Raw genomic sequence first — 20310 nt, 5'->3', positions numbered from 1 at the left:
GATTGAACCTTAACTAATTGACAGTACTTCAGATGGGTGGCAATATGTATAAAGTTTCCTATATTATCCTAAATAATAATTTGACAATTGAGAATTAAGTGTTGTATTGAGAATGTTATAATGAAAATACAAAAGGTAGGGTCTTCAATGTAAGTTATGGCTTTTTTTCTGATAATGTAGAGATCTGTACAAAGGCTGACAGGAAATTTACCAGCCGGAGTGTTAGAAGAATATAAGCATGTATTGAAAAGATATAAGGTAATCCAAGTAAGATTTGAGGTTTTACAGCAGGAAAAAATCAGGCTTAATAACCCAAACATTTATTCTCTGCTGCCAGATTATACGTGTTCATGTACTAAACCATAAAACATATTATATGGACCCAAAGTGAAAAACAAAAGCGTATATTCTAAAATAAAATAAAATATATATATTTATATATATTGTATAGATGTAATTTTTAGTCAGTTCATATGAAGGAATCATCGACTTTCAGGGCAGGGTCTACTGTTTGACAAGGGGTGCAACAATGTCTTGGACAATTCATCCTGTGTGCCGCTGTCTTTCTTTGATTATACTTGTTTGTATCTCTGATTGCTATGGATCATGGGAACTGTAGTTCAGGGACATCTGTAAAGTTTGCAGAATGGCTATTTCTGGTCTTGCACAAAGTAAAAATGCTTTAAATCATAATAGAAAAGCACAGGGACTAATGAAGTGGATACGGGGTACAGAGGGGAGCTCTAAGTTTTTAGGGGCCCACAATGAACATAATTATGGAGTATAATATTTATTATTAGATTTTTTTATTAAAAAAAGCATTATGGTGATGTAGCTTTTGAGGAAATTTATCACACTGGTACAGGTCATTTTCCTTCTTCCTCTAAGGAGTCCTTAGTCGAAACTGAGACCACCAGCACTAAGGCTGCTTAGTCTGCCTTTATGGTAACACCAACCTCCTAAGTTCTTTCACCCATGCAAACAGTAACTTCTCCCCCAGGAGCTTAATAGCAGACAAAGTTTAATTCTTTACCAAACATTGCAATATATTACAAACACAAGTGATTGAGGAGAAGAGCACTGGATATAGTGATAGATTGACACTTGTGGTTTTCATGGATTTGGAAACTATGGAGGTTGGGTAATATAAAAAAATTATTGTCAATTTAGACTATTGCTTTAATTCTCAATTATATGATTATGTTGTCTAAAGGAGTCATCAGTAACTACTGAAATGTTGTCTTGCGTTCTTGCTTTCTGTGTCCTGTCAATACAATTTCAAGATGATTACCGAAGTCAACAGCAATTTTGTCTACTTACAGGTCCTGTCACTTGAGATGCACTCTCAAATTCCTCATCATCTTCCATTACTGCCTCCGCTCTGGGCAATGGATCTGTTCAACAGACAAAAAAAAAAAAATACTTTCAGATTCATGTAATTACTTTGCAATAATTAATCTCTTGAAATATGTAAACCTCTAGGTAGCCTGCCAAACCCATACAAATAGATTTAAAAGTAGGTGTCAAATTACACGGGTAATATGTTTTATATCATGTCTGCCCACGAATATACTTTGATGATTGAAGTCCTAATGGGCTATGAAGAACCTTTTTTTTGGTCACTATGAAAACAAGAAGGGTGAATTATCGTGCCAAATGATCAACAATGTAGCCTTAATATTGCTGTATGCAACTAGATGCTTCTAGGAAAATCAGGGCAATAGCCTTCAGTTTAAATTAAACTTTATCATAACATTCTTTCTTTCATACATATTTCAAATTTAGCATTTGGCTACAATCAGCATCCCATTAGATTTGCTCCATTAAATGAAAATGTTATAGCATAAAAAATGTGTCACCTGCATGAAAATAATTTAGCAAATTGAATTAAAGACAATGTCATATTTGTCCCTTTCCCTATTAAAATATAAAACTAATGTGCAGCCTATGGTCTGACCTTACTGTAAGATTTTTAAGTTTGAGTGGAGGCCTACAATTATGGGTGACCTATATCTGTCAGTACTATTTATTTTTTACACCCCTGTAATTACCACCAAAGGATAGACCACCAAACAAGATCTAATTGCTGCGGGCATGTGGGTAATTAGGGATCAAATTGGGACCCATGTAGGAAGACCCAGAAAACTAGGTTTGTATACATGTGTGATGCACAGATCAATATATGCTGTATGCCATGGGATTTCTTTTCACAATATTATATTTAGCAGATATAACTAGTTAAACATTCCAAAACAAGACAAAAGCACTCTTGACAAATGTACTATGTCAGGGGCGTCCAACATGCGGCCCGCGTGAGATCGGCAGCCAGGATTACAAGCCCTGCTGCTTACTTGTGGGAGGGTCTATTCTCTGCTCCAGTCCCGCCTCCTCTGTGGGGAGAACGAGGGAGGCCGCGCCCCCTGCTGAAGTCTGTGAGCGGCATCGAGAGCTGTAGTAGGTAAGGGGGTGGGGGAGGTTGTTTGAATGAGTATGCCTGTGAGGGAATGAATGAATGAGTGTGTGTGTGATAGCATGGATGTGTAAGTGCTGGAACCTAGGCATGATGGGACTGTGATTGCTGTTAGCAATCACACTCCTATCATGCTAAGTCAGCCAGTACATGCTGAAACCTGGCTAGCTGCCCCCCTTGTCTATTGATGCTGCCAGCAGTATGGGGTCTGCACTTACAGCCACCCTGTGCCAGCATGTACTGGCTGACTTGGCATGATAGGAGTGTGGTTGCTAACAGCAATCTGCTAACAGCAATCACAGTCCCATTATGCCTAGGTTCCAGCATTTACTGGTTGCCTGGGTATAAAAAGAGTGTGTTTGCTGTTAGCAATCACACTCCTATCATGCCAAGTCATATTGTTGATTTTTTTTTGTCCAATTGTGGTGTGTTACTTTTAATAAAAGTGTGGTTACACACTAAAATTGGACAAAAATTACTGGTACAATGCCTAGCCAACCAGTACATGCTGGAATCTGGGTATGCCTGAGATTGCTGTTAACAATCATAATATATAATTTTTTTGTACAATTTTGGTGTGTAACTTACTTTTATTAAAAGTATGTGGGGGGGTCATTTTCAGTTTTGGCTAAGTGAACCCTGAATTTTCGGTTTTGGTCCAGAATTTTCATTTAGGTGCATCCCTAGGATAAATAGAACTATTTCATTTTAACTTATCCAGAATCCTGAATTTGTAGTCACAAAACTTTCTAGGCCCAGAAATCAGTGAGAGAAAAAGTAAAGGTTTTGTGTCATTTACTTTATTTTAATCTGCATATCTTATTAAAGGCTATATTTTCTCACAGTGAAAAATGAGTGCGGCCCGCGCACGTATACAATTCTGATGAAGTGGCCCACTGCAGAAAAAACTTGGACACCCCTGTACTATGTGTTTGTTCGACCATCATTTTTCTTAGAGTGTTGACACTGAGCAGAGACACTTGCATATGTTGAATATAAAGATACAAATGTAGAATGCAGTAATTATAAAAGTCTTATAATAAGTATTTTTATTTCTTGCTGAAGGCAGCAAGTTGACAAAGCATGCTCATTCATTTAAAAAAAAATTTTCCCACTCTTCTGTGGAATTATAAATCATCATAAATGGATGCATGTTGATGATCGCAGTCTTACACAATTTACTCAAAATACATACATCGTTCCTTTAAATGTTGAAAGAGACTTCTTTAAAAAAAAAGTGTACAAATGTCTTAATGTTTATTCAGCCACAAAGTGGTTATTTATCAACTTGTTTCCTCATTTAACAAAACGAGCGCTTGTGTAATAACATATCATAGTCGTTTCACTAACCTATTTAAAGGGTATTTGAACAACTGCCCAAACAAATGTTCCAGCAAAACGGGTCATCATTACTGCTGTCCATCATGGAAAGTCTATTTTTTATTTTTATGTATTGGAAAGCATTCCAAAATATCTTGCAGTATATATGATATACTACAGTGGTGTCTTTTTACTTTATATTTTTGTTTCTGCGGCTGCTCCTTGACGGTGTTCAGAGACACATCTAACCTCTATATATCTAGGGTTCCGCTAAGAATAACACTTTATTTTCACTTGTTGCAGGCTTGTTTATACTTCACAAATGCTTAACTTTGCATTCATCAATGTTGAACTTATTTTCTGCTCAATCCCTTTCATTTCTCTGCAGACAATAACAATACAATTGCTTTTTTTCTTTTTAAAAAAAAAACAAAAAAAAACCTTCAACAATCTCATTTACAATTTACTCCTAGGAGCCTTTACAATCTTTTTATTAGCCTTATGTCCATCGTTGGGTCACATTGATTTTTGCATTTATTTCTATTTTTCCCTAGTAAGGATGTACTTAAAGTTAGATTTCTCCCACAATACCACAAGTGCATATTTTTCCAGTTTCAAATTTATTCCTAGTCTATCTGTAGTATTGGTCCTTTGCAGAGCCGGCCTTAGGCGTTGTGGCGCCCTGTGCGGACTACTCCTCTGGCGCCCCCCCTCACTACCCCCCCTCTCTGCCCCTTCAAACTACCCGCCCTCTCTGCCCCTTCAAACTACCCCCCCATGCCCCTTCAAACTACCCCTCCCCTCTGCCCCTTCAAACTACCCCCTGCCCCTTCAAACTACCCCCCCGCCCCTTCAAACTACACCCCCCCTCTGCCCCTTCAAACTACACCCCCCCTCTGCCCCTTCAAACTACACCCCCCCTCTGCCCCTTCAAACTACACCCCCCCCTCTGCCCCTTCAAACTACACCCCCCCACACTTACCTTGTTGCCGGAGTCCTGCGGTGAGAGCGGGAGGCATCCGTCTTCTCGCTCTGCCGGGGTGCCGGCATTTCATGTTGAGAGCCGGAATAGTCCGGCGCTCAACATGAGATGCCGGCACAGCGACGGAGTCACGGAGAGTAAGGGGCGCCGAGCGGTTGCCGAGAACTTCACGAGCAACCGCTCGGCGCCCCTGACCGGGACTGAGATTTAAGCATCGGTTTTTTTTTTTAACTTTATTTAACATGAATGATGTTAAATAAAGTTTTTAAAAAAACACACAAAAAAAACCCGATGCTTTAATCTAAGTCCCGGTCAGGCGCCCCTGCAACCATGGCGCCCTGTGCGGTCGCACAGGTCGCACACCCCTAAGGCCGGCCCTGGTCCTTTGAGTAAATTCCAATAAGCTGTTTTTTAAAACTACCATGTGCCATGGTGATAGCAATAACGCACTGTTCCTGAAATGGCTGTTTTTTGTATTGCTAATTCTTAATGCATCATATATTATGTTTATGGTACATACTATTTTCTGTCATCAGATCAAATGTGAATTTAGCTCTACCACAAATTGGTTCACATGGCAGCCTTTACGTTTGCCTACAATCCTGTTTTCCCATAGGCATGTGCGTAAAAAAAGATATCATTTTTATATAACCAGATATATTAATTTAAATTAGCCCACCTCTATATACGGAAACATTTAAAAACCAATAACATCATGCCAACATAAGGTAATCTATGCAACGACAAAACGCAACAATGACCGATTTACTTACTTGCTGCATCTGTTGTAACTTTCTCTGTAGAATGAGATCCATTTTGTGCTTCATCTACCCCATGAACAAGGTTATCTCCTTGTAATCTAAAACACAGTGGCACTATTATTAAGTTTTTTTAAATGCAACAAAAGAAGACACGGGTCTGGCCAAATGTTTTTACACATTAAGGGGCACCAAGCCTGCTTACACATTTTAGGAGGCAGGAGATGGCACATACATAAAGCTTACCCGCAGTAAAGTTTTAGGAGCCATGTCCAGCCTTTTACACAAAAATATAGATTCTTTCCAATCTTATGTTTCTGTGCATTGATAATTGATATCCCATCACTTTAATAGCTTTCAATTTTGTTCCAACTTTCCATACTGAGGAAATGGAAGGTATCTCAACCCAGCGATTGCGTCAGCTAGTTTCTGGCTGTTGTGTTTAGCAGTTATGTGTTTAGTACAAATGACATCTTATTCACGTCTACCTTTTCTATCACACTTAAACTGCCTTTTCTCTTTTATAAACATATTCAAGTATTACACCAGCGAAGTAGTTAACCTCTTTTGTTTCGTAATTGTCCTCTGGTTTCCCTATCACAAATAATTGATTCCACATTCTGATGCAATTCACCATTTTCCGATTTATGCTTATGTGAAAGAGTCAAAGTTTTTGTTGCCATTAAAAAGTCTTGCTAACTTTTGGAGTCAAACTGAGGACACAGAAACAGAAAAATACATAATTACCATGACAAAAAAATACAGAAAACACATATCCATTGCTTTTCATACATGATATATCAAATCAAAACCCATACATAAAAAAACCCTTTCTCATAAATTTGTACAGATAGCTGTGAGGACTATTCTGTTAGAGAAAAATTAGAATTAAAAGAATAATATCCTCTAGAGATGAGGAAGCCAGCCAGTGGCACAACATGAACGGAATTCAACAGCCACATAAGGTTCTCTGTATGACAAGTAAGAATACCAACCTACTAAAGTGGAAGAAGAGCTTGAGCTCTTACTTGCACTCAGACTCATACTCCTATACTCCAGACCTTTGGGCTTTAGATAGATTGGCATCTAGCTATTCTGTAGGTGAAAAATTCAATAAAACTAGCCATTGGGGCTCCAATTATAGTACAATATTTTAGTACATTGTACCTGGGTGTGCAAACTCCTTGGGTCTAAATTCTCTAACTTCTCCACTTATCCAATACATTAAATTGGAAAAAAATTTTACAATAAAAACCTGCCTACCCCCTTCCCCTGTTACTTGATATCTAAATAGTGGATACCACTGTTCAACCCACTGGCCAAGGAACACAACCGGTAAAAATATTTAAGGCATGTTTTAGAAAACACCATATGATGTTCCTCCTATCTAACATCATCAAGTCCACATCTTCAGCCTTTGGAAAAGGGCCTTTCAAAAAAATAAAATCAACAAAAATGACCAAGGATAATTTGGAATTGAATACTTCCCCTTTATGTCAAGTCAATCCATTTAGTGGTTTCTGGTAGTATTCACCAATGCCCACAGAAATAAAGGGTTATTTATTATTCCAATTACCAAAACGTAAGGCATTTGACATCAGTGGTGCAAGATCAAATATTCAAGCAATATGTTTCTTCTCACCAATGGAAGCCCTGTGGAAAATGTGAAGCAATATCACATCTGTATAATATCATGTCTCATAATTACAGCATCGGGTGATATACACGGCTTTGATTCACTGTGTTGCAGCATTTGTAGAAAATCTGTATGGAAGTTTTCCGTTACGGTGCCTAAGGTGAAGCATCTTCTAATATAATGAATAAAAATATACTAATAAAAATTTATTTTTTCTTGGGAAAAAGCACACTCTGTGCCTAATGGAAGACCTGTCTTTGAACTTAGTGAGTACAGTGAAAAATGTGTCTAAAAGGTATTTGAAAGCCAAAGTGCTCACTTAAAACTAAAATCAACTCCAACATCTGCTGAAATGGCTCGGCTGGCTGGGGATAAAGAACGCTATAATCCGACTGCGTGTGCAGAGCCAACAGTAGCCTCCCTCTGATCTAACATTGTACTATGGAACATTAGCTGCTGCTATTCTGAACGTCTCAAAACTACCAGCTGATTGAATGGTAATGTTGCCTAAAATAAAAAATGCACAAACCCGAACCAATACTTCTCCATCATTATCAATAACATTAAATGTATATTACTATTAAACGTGCTAGTATATTATTATTATTATTATTATTAAAATACTTTTATATGCGTTCTTGGTCCGTGGGATTGTATGAGTCACCGGAGTGTCCCTTTAAGTCTAGGGTGAAAAAATATTTTTGGCAATAAAGATAAATGATGTGCCTGAGTAAAGGTCTATACTTCTGAACTGATGCTATGAGATGGCTTTAGATGATCCTGCAATCAAAATATACTGTATGTATTTCATAGGTGCCAAAAAGGAATATACCAGTTTATAAACACACGGTAAGCATTCCAGAAAGATATAGGTACTCTTAAAACATAAATACAGGCCGAACAGCTGCTTTATTTACAAACTTTTGGAGCCGATCAGGAGGTCCAAATATTATCTCATAACTGGCAAATGTTTTGTAGGTGGTTGCTGTGGAAAAAAATGGTGAGTTTGTATTAAAGGTGAATGGAATTTAACCCCTTCAGGACCGGGTTTTTGTTACTACATTTGCCCTAAAAGACCAGACCAATTTTTGTGTTTTTGCTATGTCTTTCTTCAACTGTAAATTCTCTCTCTTCTCAATTGGTGCACCCACACAAGTCATATTTTTTTTTCAGCACAAGTAGGGCTTTCTTTTGAAATAATAATTAGATATATAAACCATCATTAAGTATGAAAAATATCTAAAAAAAATCTAGAAATTAGGAAAAAAGGAAATATTTTCACAGTTTCACCTATAAAAACTTAATATAACCAGTGCGAATGGAAAAAAAAAACACCTCATATGCCGGGTATTTTCATTTATTTTGGCACTTACAGGGTTAAATATGAATGACGTGTGTCGCTGTTCTAAACAAGATTTTTTTTTAAATGTGGTATCTTGGGATTTGCGCCCCAATAGTGCCCAGAAAAAAGAAAAACTGCTCAACAAAAGTATATATTTTTTGAAAGATGACATCCCAAAGTATTTTAATTGGGGCATTTTAACACTTTTGATTTAACTATTTTAGTGCCAGTCTGTCCTAAACATTGCAGTAAAAATATTTTTTTTCATTTTTAACAAACCCACTCTATCCAAACACAGTACCGTATTTTCCGGCGTATAAGACGACTGGGCGTATAAGACGAACCCCAACTTTTCCAGTTAAAATATAGAGTTTGGGCTATACTCGCCGTATAAGACTACCCCTCTACCCAGTATACAACAACCAGCCAATCACGCCAAGCGATGTACCTTACCGGTGACTGGCTGGTTGTATACAAAGCCTGCTTGGATTGGGTGGGTCAGCTCTCCCTAACATATGCCTGTCCACACACACATGTATAGACATACACTGTCCTCACACACCCCTTCCTTTACACACATATACACGTACACACCAGCTTACAAACACACATATACACATACACTGCCCTTACACACACCTGTCCATACACATACACTGCCCATTCACAGACATATACATACATAGACTGCCCTTACACACACACACACACATATATTTACATCTACACATACTAACATACGCCTGTCCATAATACACATTTATACACTGCCCTCACCACACACCCCTGCCTTTACACACACACACATATATATATATATATATATATATATATATATACACACACACCAGCTTACAAACACACAAACCTACACTGCTCTTACACACACCTGACCATACACATACACTGACCTTACACACACATATAGACACATACCCTGCCCCTCTCTCCCCATCTCTTACCTTTCTCATCTTCTATCTTCCATCCAGTTGTGGGAGTGTGAGGGCTGTCATTTCAGACCTCTGCTTTACTGCTCCCTCATGGCTACGCGCCGGCAATTGATGCTGACCGCCAGGATATGACGTCATCCCCGCGCTCTGCATCTATAGTCGGCGCGTAGTGATTAGGGAGCACGGAAGCCGAGGTCTGAAGTGCCAGACCTCGAGCTCCCTAATGTTGGGCTAGTTAGAGGGAGGTCGTGATCTCCCCAACCAGCCCTGCTCATCGGGTGCCCGCTGATCAGGGCTAGTTGGGGAGATCACGATCTTGCACCTACCTCGGCGCGGCCCTGAAGACCGGCCCAGGAGAGGCGGCTTCTCCGCTCGGCCCTCCCCTAGAGATACGTGGCTTTGTGAGAAATCGTGATTCTCCGGCTCGGTAAGTTTCAGTACCCGGCGTATAAGACGACCCCCGACTTTTGAGAAGATTTTCATAGGTTAAAATTTCAGTATTTTTTTCCCCTGGGTACATGAAATTATTTAAACAACTTGTGATTTGTATTTAGAAACACCCCCCGAGTACAGCGATGCATAGATGCATAGATAAGTCATGTTTCTCAGATATTGTGGAGCCAAAACTGGAACGTGCGCATTTCAATTTTAACCTTTTTTAAAATATGTTTTTATCAGATTACTTGTAAGTGACAGGTTTAGGCCGCTGACATCGATCAGGGAGACCGATCAATAATCAGTGAATTAAAATGCCACTGACAAGTGATGAGGTAATAGTTATGTATTTTTTATTAATAATTTGTTGGTTTTTCATAATTACCCTAGATGGCCCCTCTCTCTTTCTAGGGCAGGGTCATCCAGGGGCTGCCATAATGATCAGATCACTCCTATTGGCCAGGAGTGATCTGATCATCATCAGCCCACTTTTGATTGGTTCTACAGCAGCTTTTAACTGCTGCAGTTACCAGACTTACAGCATTTGACCTGGAAGCACTCTGGACTTTTTTTATGATTTTTATTTTTATTTTTTTTAACTCTTTCAATGTTGATGCTCCATTGGAGCACAGCATTGACTGATATTCAGTTCCCACAAGCTTGTGGGGACAAATATTAACCCCTGCAATGCCACTGTATGACACCATCGCGGCATTGAAGGTGTACTTCATTGGTTGATGGCAGAGGAGGCCCATGCAGGCAACCAATAGAGATGCTCGTACGGACATTTAAAATCCTGTCGCCAAAGCGGCTGCGTAGCCCCGTATTTACCCCTTAAAAAAACAAAGAAAAAACGATATTCGGACAAACTGAACAGGAAGACAAAAACAAAGGCCGGCGCCCAAGTCTTATATACACCATTCCAGGTAATGATGGAATCATCTAAAAAATATGTACAGGCATCAGAAGTAAAAGGTGTTTTTCTGGAAGCCAATCTAGCCACCTTCTGCCTGAGCTCCTCCAAAAAAAGGTGGACTTCTCTCTATACCTACCTAGACACAGGAGCAGGCCAACATGTCTTCTTCAAGCACCTGCCACAGATGCCAATTAGTAAGAAGTAAGTAGTACTTTTCATCTGACAGCATAAATACAAAGCTAATACAGGCAAAAAAGCCCTATGCCCAAAAACTTAAGCACTCTCACTCCTGAGTCTAGGCACCATACCTGAGAACTTTCTGTCAACGGGCATCCCGCTGATGTCACAAGACTCACGCCATTGTTGGAGTGGAAATGGGTGAGGAGTGGGGCATGACGCAACAATGTTTCCACAACCCGAAGTTTCCCGGTAGTCACCCGGAGACCCTAAGATTCCGTGCTTCACTCGGGGAGAGCCCCAGGCCCTGGCTGTTAGGTGCTGTTTACCTACACTACTGAATGTAACACCTAAATAACCAACTATAGCAGTAGAAAAAACCTTCCTAGTGCAAAAACCCTGACAAAAACCTTAATTTGCATTCATCATTTCTCAGGGAATGTTTAATTGTTATGTGATACAGAAGCAGGCACTGATAGGTTGCTGGTTAGAAAAACACTCAAAGATTCTTGTAAAGCCCATATGATTCCATTACTAGTTTGACAATAGAGAGCTCTCCTAAACAGAGCTGGATAACACTGGTTATAAACCAATTGCCCTTTGTTGGTTATTCTACTATTTTTACCTTGCACACCTTGAGCAGATGTTTAAAGTGACTTTTGCTTGAGGCTCGGTGGTGTAAGTACTCCGTCCCTGACTGAATTTGCTTCCAGATGGCATCAGGCTTGTAACACCTTCCATTCGAAGATCATCAAGGTCCTCTAAAAAATTGTAGAATTGAATTAAAACTTTGAATATTTACATGCAATTGAAATCAAGGACATGGAAAGCACACACAATGGGAAGTTTTTGGTTTGTCTTAGGAAACTAACTTCTCAGCTTGACTTCCAAACATATATACAATCCAGGACGTATCATTAATTAAGTTTTTTGGCAAGTAAAAGGTGTTAAAGGTCTTTCTTTTGGTAACTTTTTGAATGCAACATTCACTCTTCTGTTATTCATAAGCCTAACGATCAAATAATGAATGATATAAAAGGGCTTCCAAAAGAATTCCGTCTTTATGCATTAAATATATTACAGACATGGCACTGCTGAAGAAGTCAATGTAAAGCTGAAAGAGAAACACACTTCAATTCAAGGCTTTCCTGGGGAAACGCAGACTAAAAGAGAAGTGTTTTCACATTTGTTTCCTCAGCATCCGTAATGCAGTGATTATTCATTAAGATTTAGACAGCCCTTGATGAATTGCTCAATAATTTCCAATTGTCCTTCAGATAAAACACTTTATCCAAAATAGTGGCAATGATTATAAAAACTAGTTTTCTCGGCGTATGTTGTTCTTTAAACATTTGAACCTTCGAGAATATAACAGGACAGACATAAGTCTTAATAAACAGCATACTTATGTTTTCTAGATTTTATTGTAGCAATATTTCAAGCACCACCTGTCTCTCCAAGAAATAGACTTTAAAGTCGAGTCATTGTGGTCTCCTCTTTTTAAAGTCTTTAAGATCTCCTCTGGACCTGTGCCCTCCGCAGCTATATGAATGTCTACCACCCTGATCACCTTGGTAACCCAACGCCATGCATCGATGTGCCCTCTTCTCAACACTACAGAAAAGGAAATCTTTTGGCAACGCCGTTTTCCCATGCTGCTCTATCAATTGAAATGACCTGGCTTTTTGACAGACACTGTTTAATTATCAAAGGGCCTAAGACTTCGTTAAGACCCGACAATCCCATACCTACCATTTACACCCAAATGAAACAGAAAAGCCACATAATGGAATTATTATGCGCACACTGATCCATCAGACTTAGTTGTACTTCGTTTTACATTTAGTGGGTAAATCAAATTTTATTCGTTTTCAAAAGTTTTGGGGAGGGATACAAAAAGGAAAAAAGGGAAGGGTGGGAAGGACAAGGTACAATGCAATAAGGTACAGTACAGGACATTACAGCATCCAACACAACACCAAGTGGGAGAGGGCCCGAGAGGCAACAACAAGCCCCGGGACTAGGCACAAGTCCGGCGTAGATTAAATATACAGGAAAAAAAAAAATAAAAAAAAATGCAGAAGTCGCAGCTCGGAAAGGCGCTCCACTATGGGAGTGGCAGCACTCACAGAGGGCCCGCAATGGTGCTAAAATCACGGGAAGCAGGAGCGACAAAGCGTACCGTGGGTTGAGGAGGCGTGAGAGAGGAGAAAAGAGGACTGGAAAGACCAATCGAGATGGCCAACTAATGGTATCCAGTCCATGCTCGGACTAAGCATAGGCCAGACCAGGTGAGTATACGGCCATAACCAGTCAGGGTAGGCCAAGGGAAGTAACCTGTACGATGCATCGCAGGGCACAACTGCGGTACTAAGCCGAAAACCTGAAACGCTTAAAGGGACGGTAAGTATCATGGGCAGGGGGGGGAGGAGCAGGGGGAGAAGGGGTAAGAAAGGGAAGGAAGGGTGGACAACAAAGGGACGGGGGCGACAGGACCAAGGGAAAACAAGGGGGGAGAGTAAGAGAGAGAGAGAGAGAAGAAAAAAAAAAAAAAGAGGGGAGGGGAGGGGAAGAAAAGGACAGGAGGCATAATCACAGAGGAGAGGGCGAGACAGAAGAGCACAAGGACTAGGTAAGGAGAGAACGGGCCAGAGGACCAGACACAAATCCCAACCAGTAGAACCATGTCTGTTGATATCGCTCAGTCGCCCCGATCGCAGTGAGGTGGAACTCCTCAAATACCCGGGTCTGTTCCACTCGGAGAATCCATTCCTTAAGAGTAGGCGGGGCGGAGCAGCCCCAATGTAGGGGTATCAACGCCTTGGCCGCAGTGAGAAGATGGCGAAGGACCGACTTCCGGAACCAGGAGGCAGAATACTGCATGTGAAAAAGAAGAAAAAATTCCGGCGTGAACGGTATGGCCCTATCCGTAAAGTGCTGCAGCTGAAGGTGGATGGAAGACCAGAAGGGAACGATACGTGGACAGAGCCACCACAAATGAAGAAGAGAGCCTGGGACCGCGTCACATCTCCAGCAGGTGTTTGGTACATCCGGGCGGTAAGCGGAGAGAACAGAGGGAGGCCGATACCAAAGGGCCAGCAATTTATAACATATCTCTTGGTCCCCGTTACTCCTAGAGCAACGATGAGTAAGGACACAGATCTTCTCCCATTCCTCGGGAGAGAGGACAATCTGTAGGTCAGACTCCCAACGCCCCATAAAGGGGGGAGAGCCAGAGCTGAAGGCCTCGAGAAGTAAGGACGTCAGGGGAGAGGGAATAGTGGACAACCTGGTCCGTCGCACGATGGAGAGCCAGGTGTCCAAGGTAGCCTTAATGAAAGGATGGGGCAGCGCAACCCCCCGGGCCGTCGGGATCGAAAGCCAGGAAGACCCAGCAATGCAGACTCAACCCCCACCCATTGCTTATGACCAGGATTATGGGACCATTCCAGGACTCGGAGTAAGTGACAAGCCCTGTAGTAAGAGCGGGGGCAAGGCAAAGCTAAACCGCCTTGAGACTTAGGAAGGATCAAAGTGGAGAAGCGGATCCGAGGGGCCCGAGAATTCCATACAAATCGCAGAAACAAAGTTCGAAGAGAGGCAAAAAAGGAAGGGGGGACAGCAATAGGGAGGGTCTGGAACAAATACAGTAAACGGGGCATGATGTTCATTTTAATGATATTAACCTTACCGACCCAGGAGACCGACAACCGCCTCCAGGACCGAAAATCATCGGAAAGCGCGGTGAGAAGGGGTAAGAAATTATTGGCGAAGAGGTGGGAGAAGTCAGGAGAAAGCCAAACCCCTAGGTATCGAAGTTTAGCGTCGCACCACGCAAAGGGAAAAGAGGACCGCAGGTGAGACGAGACAGTCTGGGAGAGAGTGACATTGAGGATCTCCGATTTGGAATTATTAATTTTAAAATTGGTGAGCATACCGTAGGTCGAAAATTCCCGGATAATATTAGGGAGGGTGACCGGAGGACAGGTGACTACAAACAGTAGATCGTCGGCATAGCTCAGCACCTTATGGTGAGCACCCCCGATGCGAAGACCACTGATGTCAGGGTTCAGCCTGATAGCCTGGAGTAGGGGCTCCAGGGCAAGCACGAAAAGAAGAGGGGATAACGGGCAACCCTGCCGGGTCCCATTACGAATATAAAAAGGGTCAGAAAAGGAACTGTTAACGCGAACACGAGCAGAGGGAGTGGTGTACAAGGAGTTCACCCAGGAGAGCAGCCCAGGACCAAAGCCCATATGAGTGAGGGTGGACATCAAGAAGCCCCAGTCCACCCTGTCAAATGCTTTCTCCGCATCAGTGGCCAGCAGGATGGCTGGCGTGGAGGTGTGTTGGGCATAATGCATGAGGGATAAGGCCCTAATAGTGCTATCCCTAGCTTCCCGGCCTGGAATGAAGCCGGTCTGATCGGGATGAACCAGCAGGGGCATGAGAGGCTTCATTCTGTTGGCCAGGATCTTTGCAAAAATCTTCAAATCGGCGTTCAGTAAGGAGAAAGGGCGATAGCTACTGCACAGCGCGGGGTCCTTACCATCCTTAGGAATCACGGCGATTGAGGCCGCCAGAGTATGTTCATGGATACGGCCACCATCTAGAATGGAATTAAAGGCCCTCACAAAGTGAGGACCCAAAAGCTCCTGGAAGACGGTGTAATACCTCAAAGGGAACCCATCGGGGCCAGGGCATTTACCAGGTGGAGAGGAGCGGAGGGCCAGTGTAAATTCTGATAAGGTGATTGGGGAATCCAGAGGAGAAGATTCCTCCGCCGTCAATTTCCTACCAATCGCCCTCTCCAGGTAGGAGCGGGCCAGGGAGACACCAGTGGGGGAGCGCGAAGTGCCGGCGTCTGAGCGAAGGTTGTACAAGCCCTCATAGTAATCCCTAAAACACTCGGCAATGTCTGTTGGGAGAGACTTAGAAACGCCATCAGAGGAGCGGATCGTGGAAACATAGGTAGATTTCCGACTAGCACGAAGAGCCCGTGCCAAATACTTACCCGGTTTGTTGCCATGTTCGTAAAACAAGGCCCTCGTTTTCAGAAAGGAACGCTGCATGTTATAGTTAAGAAGGGAGGCCAATTCCCCCCGCAAAGCCAATAGACGTTGGAGGTCCTCACCCGACAGGGAGGATTTGTGAGCCTGCTCAGCTACAGCGATTTGCCCATAGAGCTCCTCAATCCTCTTTGCCTCACGGCGGCGACGATGGGAACAGGCGCTAATAAGGTGGCCCCGAACCACACATTTGTGCGCCTCCCACACAGTCAATAAGGGGGTCCCCGACACTAAGTTGTCAGCAAAATATCCCTCAAGGACGCGGGAAGTCTCCTCACGGAGCGCGGCATCCGTTAGGACAGACTCATTAAGACGCCAGGAACGCCCAGAGGGGCGGGTCAGAGAAGAGGAGAGAGAGAGGGAGAGAGGGGCATGATCGGACCAAGTGGCGATCCCGATAGCGGAGCTACGGAGAAACGGGGCAAACTGACATGGAATCAAAAAATTATCAATGCGAGAGTAGGAGCAGTGAGCCGCAGAAAAGAAAGTGTAGTCCTTAACAGCGGGGTGTAAAGCCCTCCAGCAATCAACCAATTTACGATCCGTGAGAAGAGAGAGAAGCTTCCGCAAGACATGTCGAGGAGTCCGCGTGCAACCCGCGGAAGCGTCAAGCGCCGGGTGCAGAGCCACATTAAAGTCCCCTCCCAAAACCAATAAACCCTCTTGGAAAAGGTCAAGCTCACGCAGGACCGCACGGAGAGCAACATGTTGTCCCCGATTAGGGAGATAAACGTTCGCAAAGGTGTACACCTGCTGCAAAATTGTCCCCTTCACCAACAGAAATCTCCCCTCAGGATCAACACGAGTGTCCAGCACCGTAAAGGGAACACGGCTGGAGAAAAGCACCGCTACTCCTTTAGATTTGGGCAGGGGGTTGTTGCTCACGAAAACGGTGGGATAGAGCCGATGTTGAAGCTTGGGAGCCTTAGGCCCAAAAAAGTGAGTCTCCTGTAGAAAGGCAACATCAATCCGATTCTTTTTCAAGTCCCGGAAAAGGGAGGAACGTTTCTCAGGGGTGTTAAGCCCACGGGCATTGAGAGACAGGAAAGCGAGCTCGGAACAGGCCGGAGGCGCCATAGTACAGAAAAAGGAAAATCAGAGAGAAGGAGACGTGAAAGAGAAGGAATAACGAAGGCGAGAGAGAGAAAGAAGAAAGAAAAAAAAGGGGGGGGAGGGGGGAACGAGGGGGAAACACACAAGAACAGGACCAGGGGGGGAACGAGGAGGAAACGCACAAGAACAGGACCAGGGGGGAACAAGGAAAGAGCGAGGGAGGAGGGGGGAAAGAGGCCGGAAGGGAAGCGAAGGAAAGGCGGGAAAGAAAACAGACACAAACTACGCCTGCCGGGGACCACTACCCGGCAACGAATGGCGTCACTGTGTAGGGGCAAGACCCACCACAGAGGGAGAACCGCGAACAAAAACTAGAGAAAAGAAAACCGTAAAAACCAAAACGAACCGACGCTAACGAACCAGCTATAAATAATCTGGGCACAAGGGAAACCATGAAGAGGGGAGGGGACACCCATTGCGTAGTCAACGGGCGCCACAGGGGAAGGCGTTGCCAGACATGCGACCAAAGTCGTAGCATATATAGGAAAGGGCCGGGGGGGGGGAACAGGGGAGGAACAAAAAGAGAGAAAAGAAAGGAAAAGAGAACTGAAAGGACAGATGTGCAGGAGTGTAAGGGTGCACCGGCCAGGAAATCCCGCTACTAGAGCGGGTCCCCGCATAAGCGACTAAAACCACACCGGCGAAAGGTATAGCAGGAACATGCGCAGATTAGGGCCACAGCACACAGTGGGTTTAAAGCCACAAAGTACACTATTCACATAGGTAGCGGGACAAATAAGGGAGGAGCAAGGCAATACGCGCACCCGAGTGAGGTAGCATCATGCATCGGTATACAAGGAAACAGGAGAAAGTACAATCACAGCCACACCCGAGATATAAAACAGTGTGCAAGAAAACAGTCGTCAAACCAAAAACCCCCCCGCCCCTCCCCTCCCCCGAAACAGCAGGTGCGTAGAGGCGAAAGGGAGCCCACCAGGGCGGGTCCCCACACATGCGGAGAAACCGCACCAGCGGAAGGCATACCAGAAACAGTTACCTGTGAGGCCACAGCACATAGAGGATATAGCGCCCCACAGTGCACAGGCCCCACAGACAGTGGGACCAGAGCAAGGAATGGGGGCTAAGGCAATATGTACATACAAATGAGGCGGTGGCAAACAGCGATAGTCAGAGAAGAGCAAAAAAAAAAACAAAAAAAAAAAACCCAACCCCCCCCAAGACCCACAACGCCCCCCCCCGAAACGACAGATGTGTAGAGGTGTAAGAGTGCATAGGCCAGGGAACACCGCAACCAGAGCGAAAGGCAGAACATAAACAGTTACATTTGAGGGCCACAGCACATAGAAGATATAACGCCACACAGTACGCAAATCCCATATGCAGCGAAGCCAGAGCAATAAGCGGTGGCCCAGGCAACATGAACCCTCAGAGTGGAATATGAAACCATAGGCACCCCCCCCCCGCCCCCCAGAAACCACTAGTAGTAGCGTCGTCAACCGTAAAGGAAACTCAACAGAAAGGCGACGGGAAACAGAAACAAATAAACAAATAAACCAGGATGTGACCGAGCAGCAGTCCAACGAAGCCCAGTGACGCGGAGAGTGGAAGCCACTGCACGGTGTAGAGGTGAGGCAGTGCAACTAGACAGTCCATCCAGGTAAGAGGACCCGCCAGGGCGAAGTTGTGATACTCACGACCACTCATTCCTCAATGGCCCCCAGGCGGCGGGAAACAGGGGTGCGGGCGGACTGTCCCCGAGGAGGGCTCCGGCGAACATGGTCGGAGCGAGAAGGGCGTCTCAACTGTGACAATGGGTTCGAGGACAAGCCAGATACCACATCCAGATCGACCCAATCCGGAATTCGCAGGTTGGGTAAGTTCAGAAGTTGGAGGACAGGCAGAACGTCAGGGTGATGCCTGATGATGAGGGATCTGTTGTCGTAACGGATCACCAGGGCAAAAGGATGACCCCAGCGATACGGGATCTGTAGACGACGAAGTTCCGAGGTTAATGGGCGAAGAGCCCGTCTAGCCTGCAGGGTGAGGTCAGACAAGTCCTGAAAAAGGAAATCTGGTGCCCCTGCAACGGCCAGGTACCGAGTTCCCGAGCATTGGCCATGATCTCTTCCTTCAAGCGGAAATCCGACAGGTGGCAGATGATATCCCTCGGAGGGGATCCTGGGCCACCTCTAGGACGGAGAGCCCGGTGAGCCCTGTCTATCGGCACAGGTGAGTCGGGTGATCTGTTCAAAAGACCATTGAACATCTCGGAAAGCAGGGCCAAAATGTCCTCCGAAGCGTCGGATTCCGGCACCCCCCGTACCCGAATATTCTGACGCCGGCCCCGGTTGTCAATGTCCTCGACCCGGCGGCGAAGATCTCGCAGGTAAGTCGCGTGCCGTTCGCCCAATTGCTGAGCCTGCGTCACAGTGCGCTGTTGGCGGGAAGAGGAGTCCTCCAGGACCTGCACCCTCTGTTCCAGCGAGGTTAAATCCGAACGAAGAGCCGACACCTCGTCACGCACCACTTGTTTAAGCTCCGTAATGAGCGTGGAGAAGTCCGACTTCCAGGGCGCAGATGAGAAAAGTTGCAGCACTTCGGGAGGGTGAGATGCGGAAGGTAAGGGGACTGCTGATGTCGAGTCGTCCACAGAGGAGGAATTTGCCGGAGAGGCGGCCTCGTGGTCCTCAGCGGCCCTCGAGGCCAGGTCCGTGGGAGTACGGAAATACTCCCGCAACGAGGCCGAGGATGACCGCGACCGGTCACCCGGAGAAGGGGAATCCGTGGCTACCTTTCTAGAACGGCCCATGATAGGATGGAGCTTGATAGCGATAAGATCTTTGCGAGCGGCGGCAGAGCGGTCAGATCATGCGGCCATCTTCCCCGGCGGTCGGGCACGCCTCGTTTTACATTTAGATATAATTTATAATGCTACTTTTTTTCTCATTTTTGTCTTGAAAACAGTTTTGTTGGAAACAGATGTTGTTTATTGCTTTAAGAAAAACTTTAAGCAAAGATGAAATTTTTTAAATTCACCACGTCCCTAGAGTGGTTAGTAGACTGCAGTTGCCCTCACCATGGATAATGAGAATTATAGTCCAAGATATATGCTGTGGTTTTAACTCCTGCTAAAGCACATATATGCTTTATTGTATGTAACTAGAGTTCTACTTGATACAGG

At 44.2% G+C, this 20310-nt stretch overlaps 1 protein-coding gene across 1 annotated transcript in view; it reads right to left on the bottom strand.

The window, feature by feature from the left end:
- The window catches only part of LOC149305461 (uncharacterized protein C8orf34 homolog), a 197956-nt gene that overhangs the window by 131141 nt on the left and 46505 nt on the right, over window positions 1-20310 (bottom strand). The window contains exons 8-10 of the mRNA XM_089477523.1: window positions 11612-11747; window positions 5546-5631; window positions 1321-1394 (exon numbers count right to left, since the gene is read on the bottom strand). Of these exons, the coding sequence (XP_089333649.1) occupies window positions 1321-1394; window positions 5546-5631; window positions 11612-11747 (296 nt within the window). The remainder of the gene's footprint in view (window positions 1-1320; window positions 1395-5545; window positions 5632-11611; window positions 11748-20310) is intronic.

This window comes from Sceloporus occidentalis, unplaced genomic scaffold (genome assembly GCF_023333645.1).
Source record: "Sceloporus occidentalis isolate IW3139 unplaced genomic scaffold, rSceOcc1.0.p SCAF_11, whole genome shotgun sequence".
Taxonomy (NCBI): domain Eukaryota; kingdom Metazoa; phylum Chordata; class Lepidosauria; order Squamata; family Phrynosomatidae; genus Sceloporus; species Sceloporus occidentalis.
Note: the sequence above shows the minus strand (reverse complement) of the source record. Positions and strands in the feature narration are given on the sequence as shown.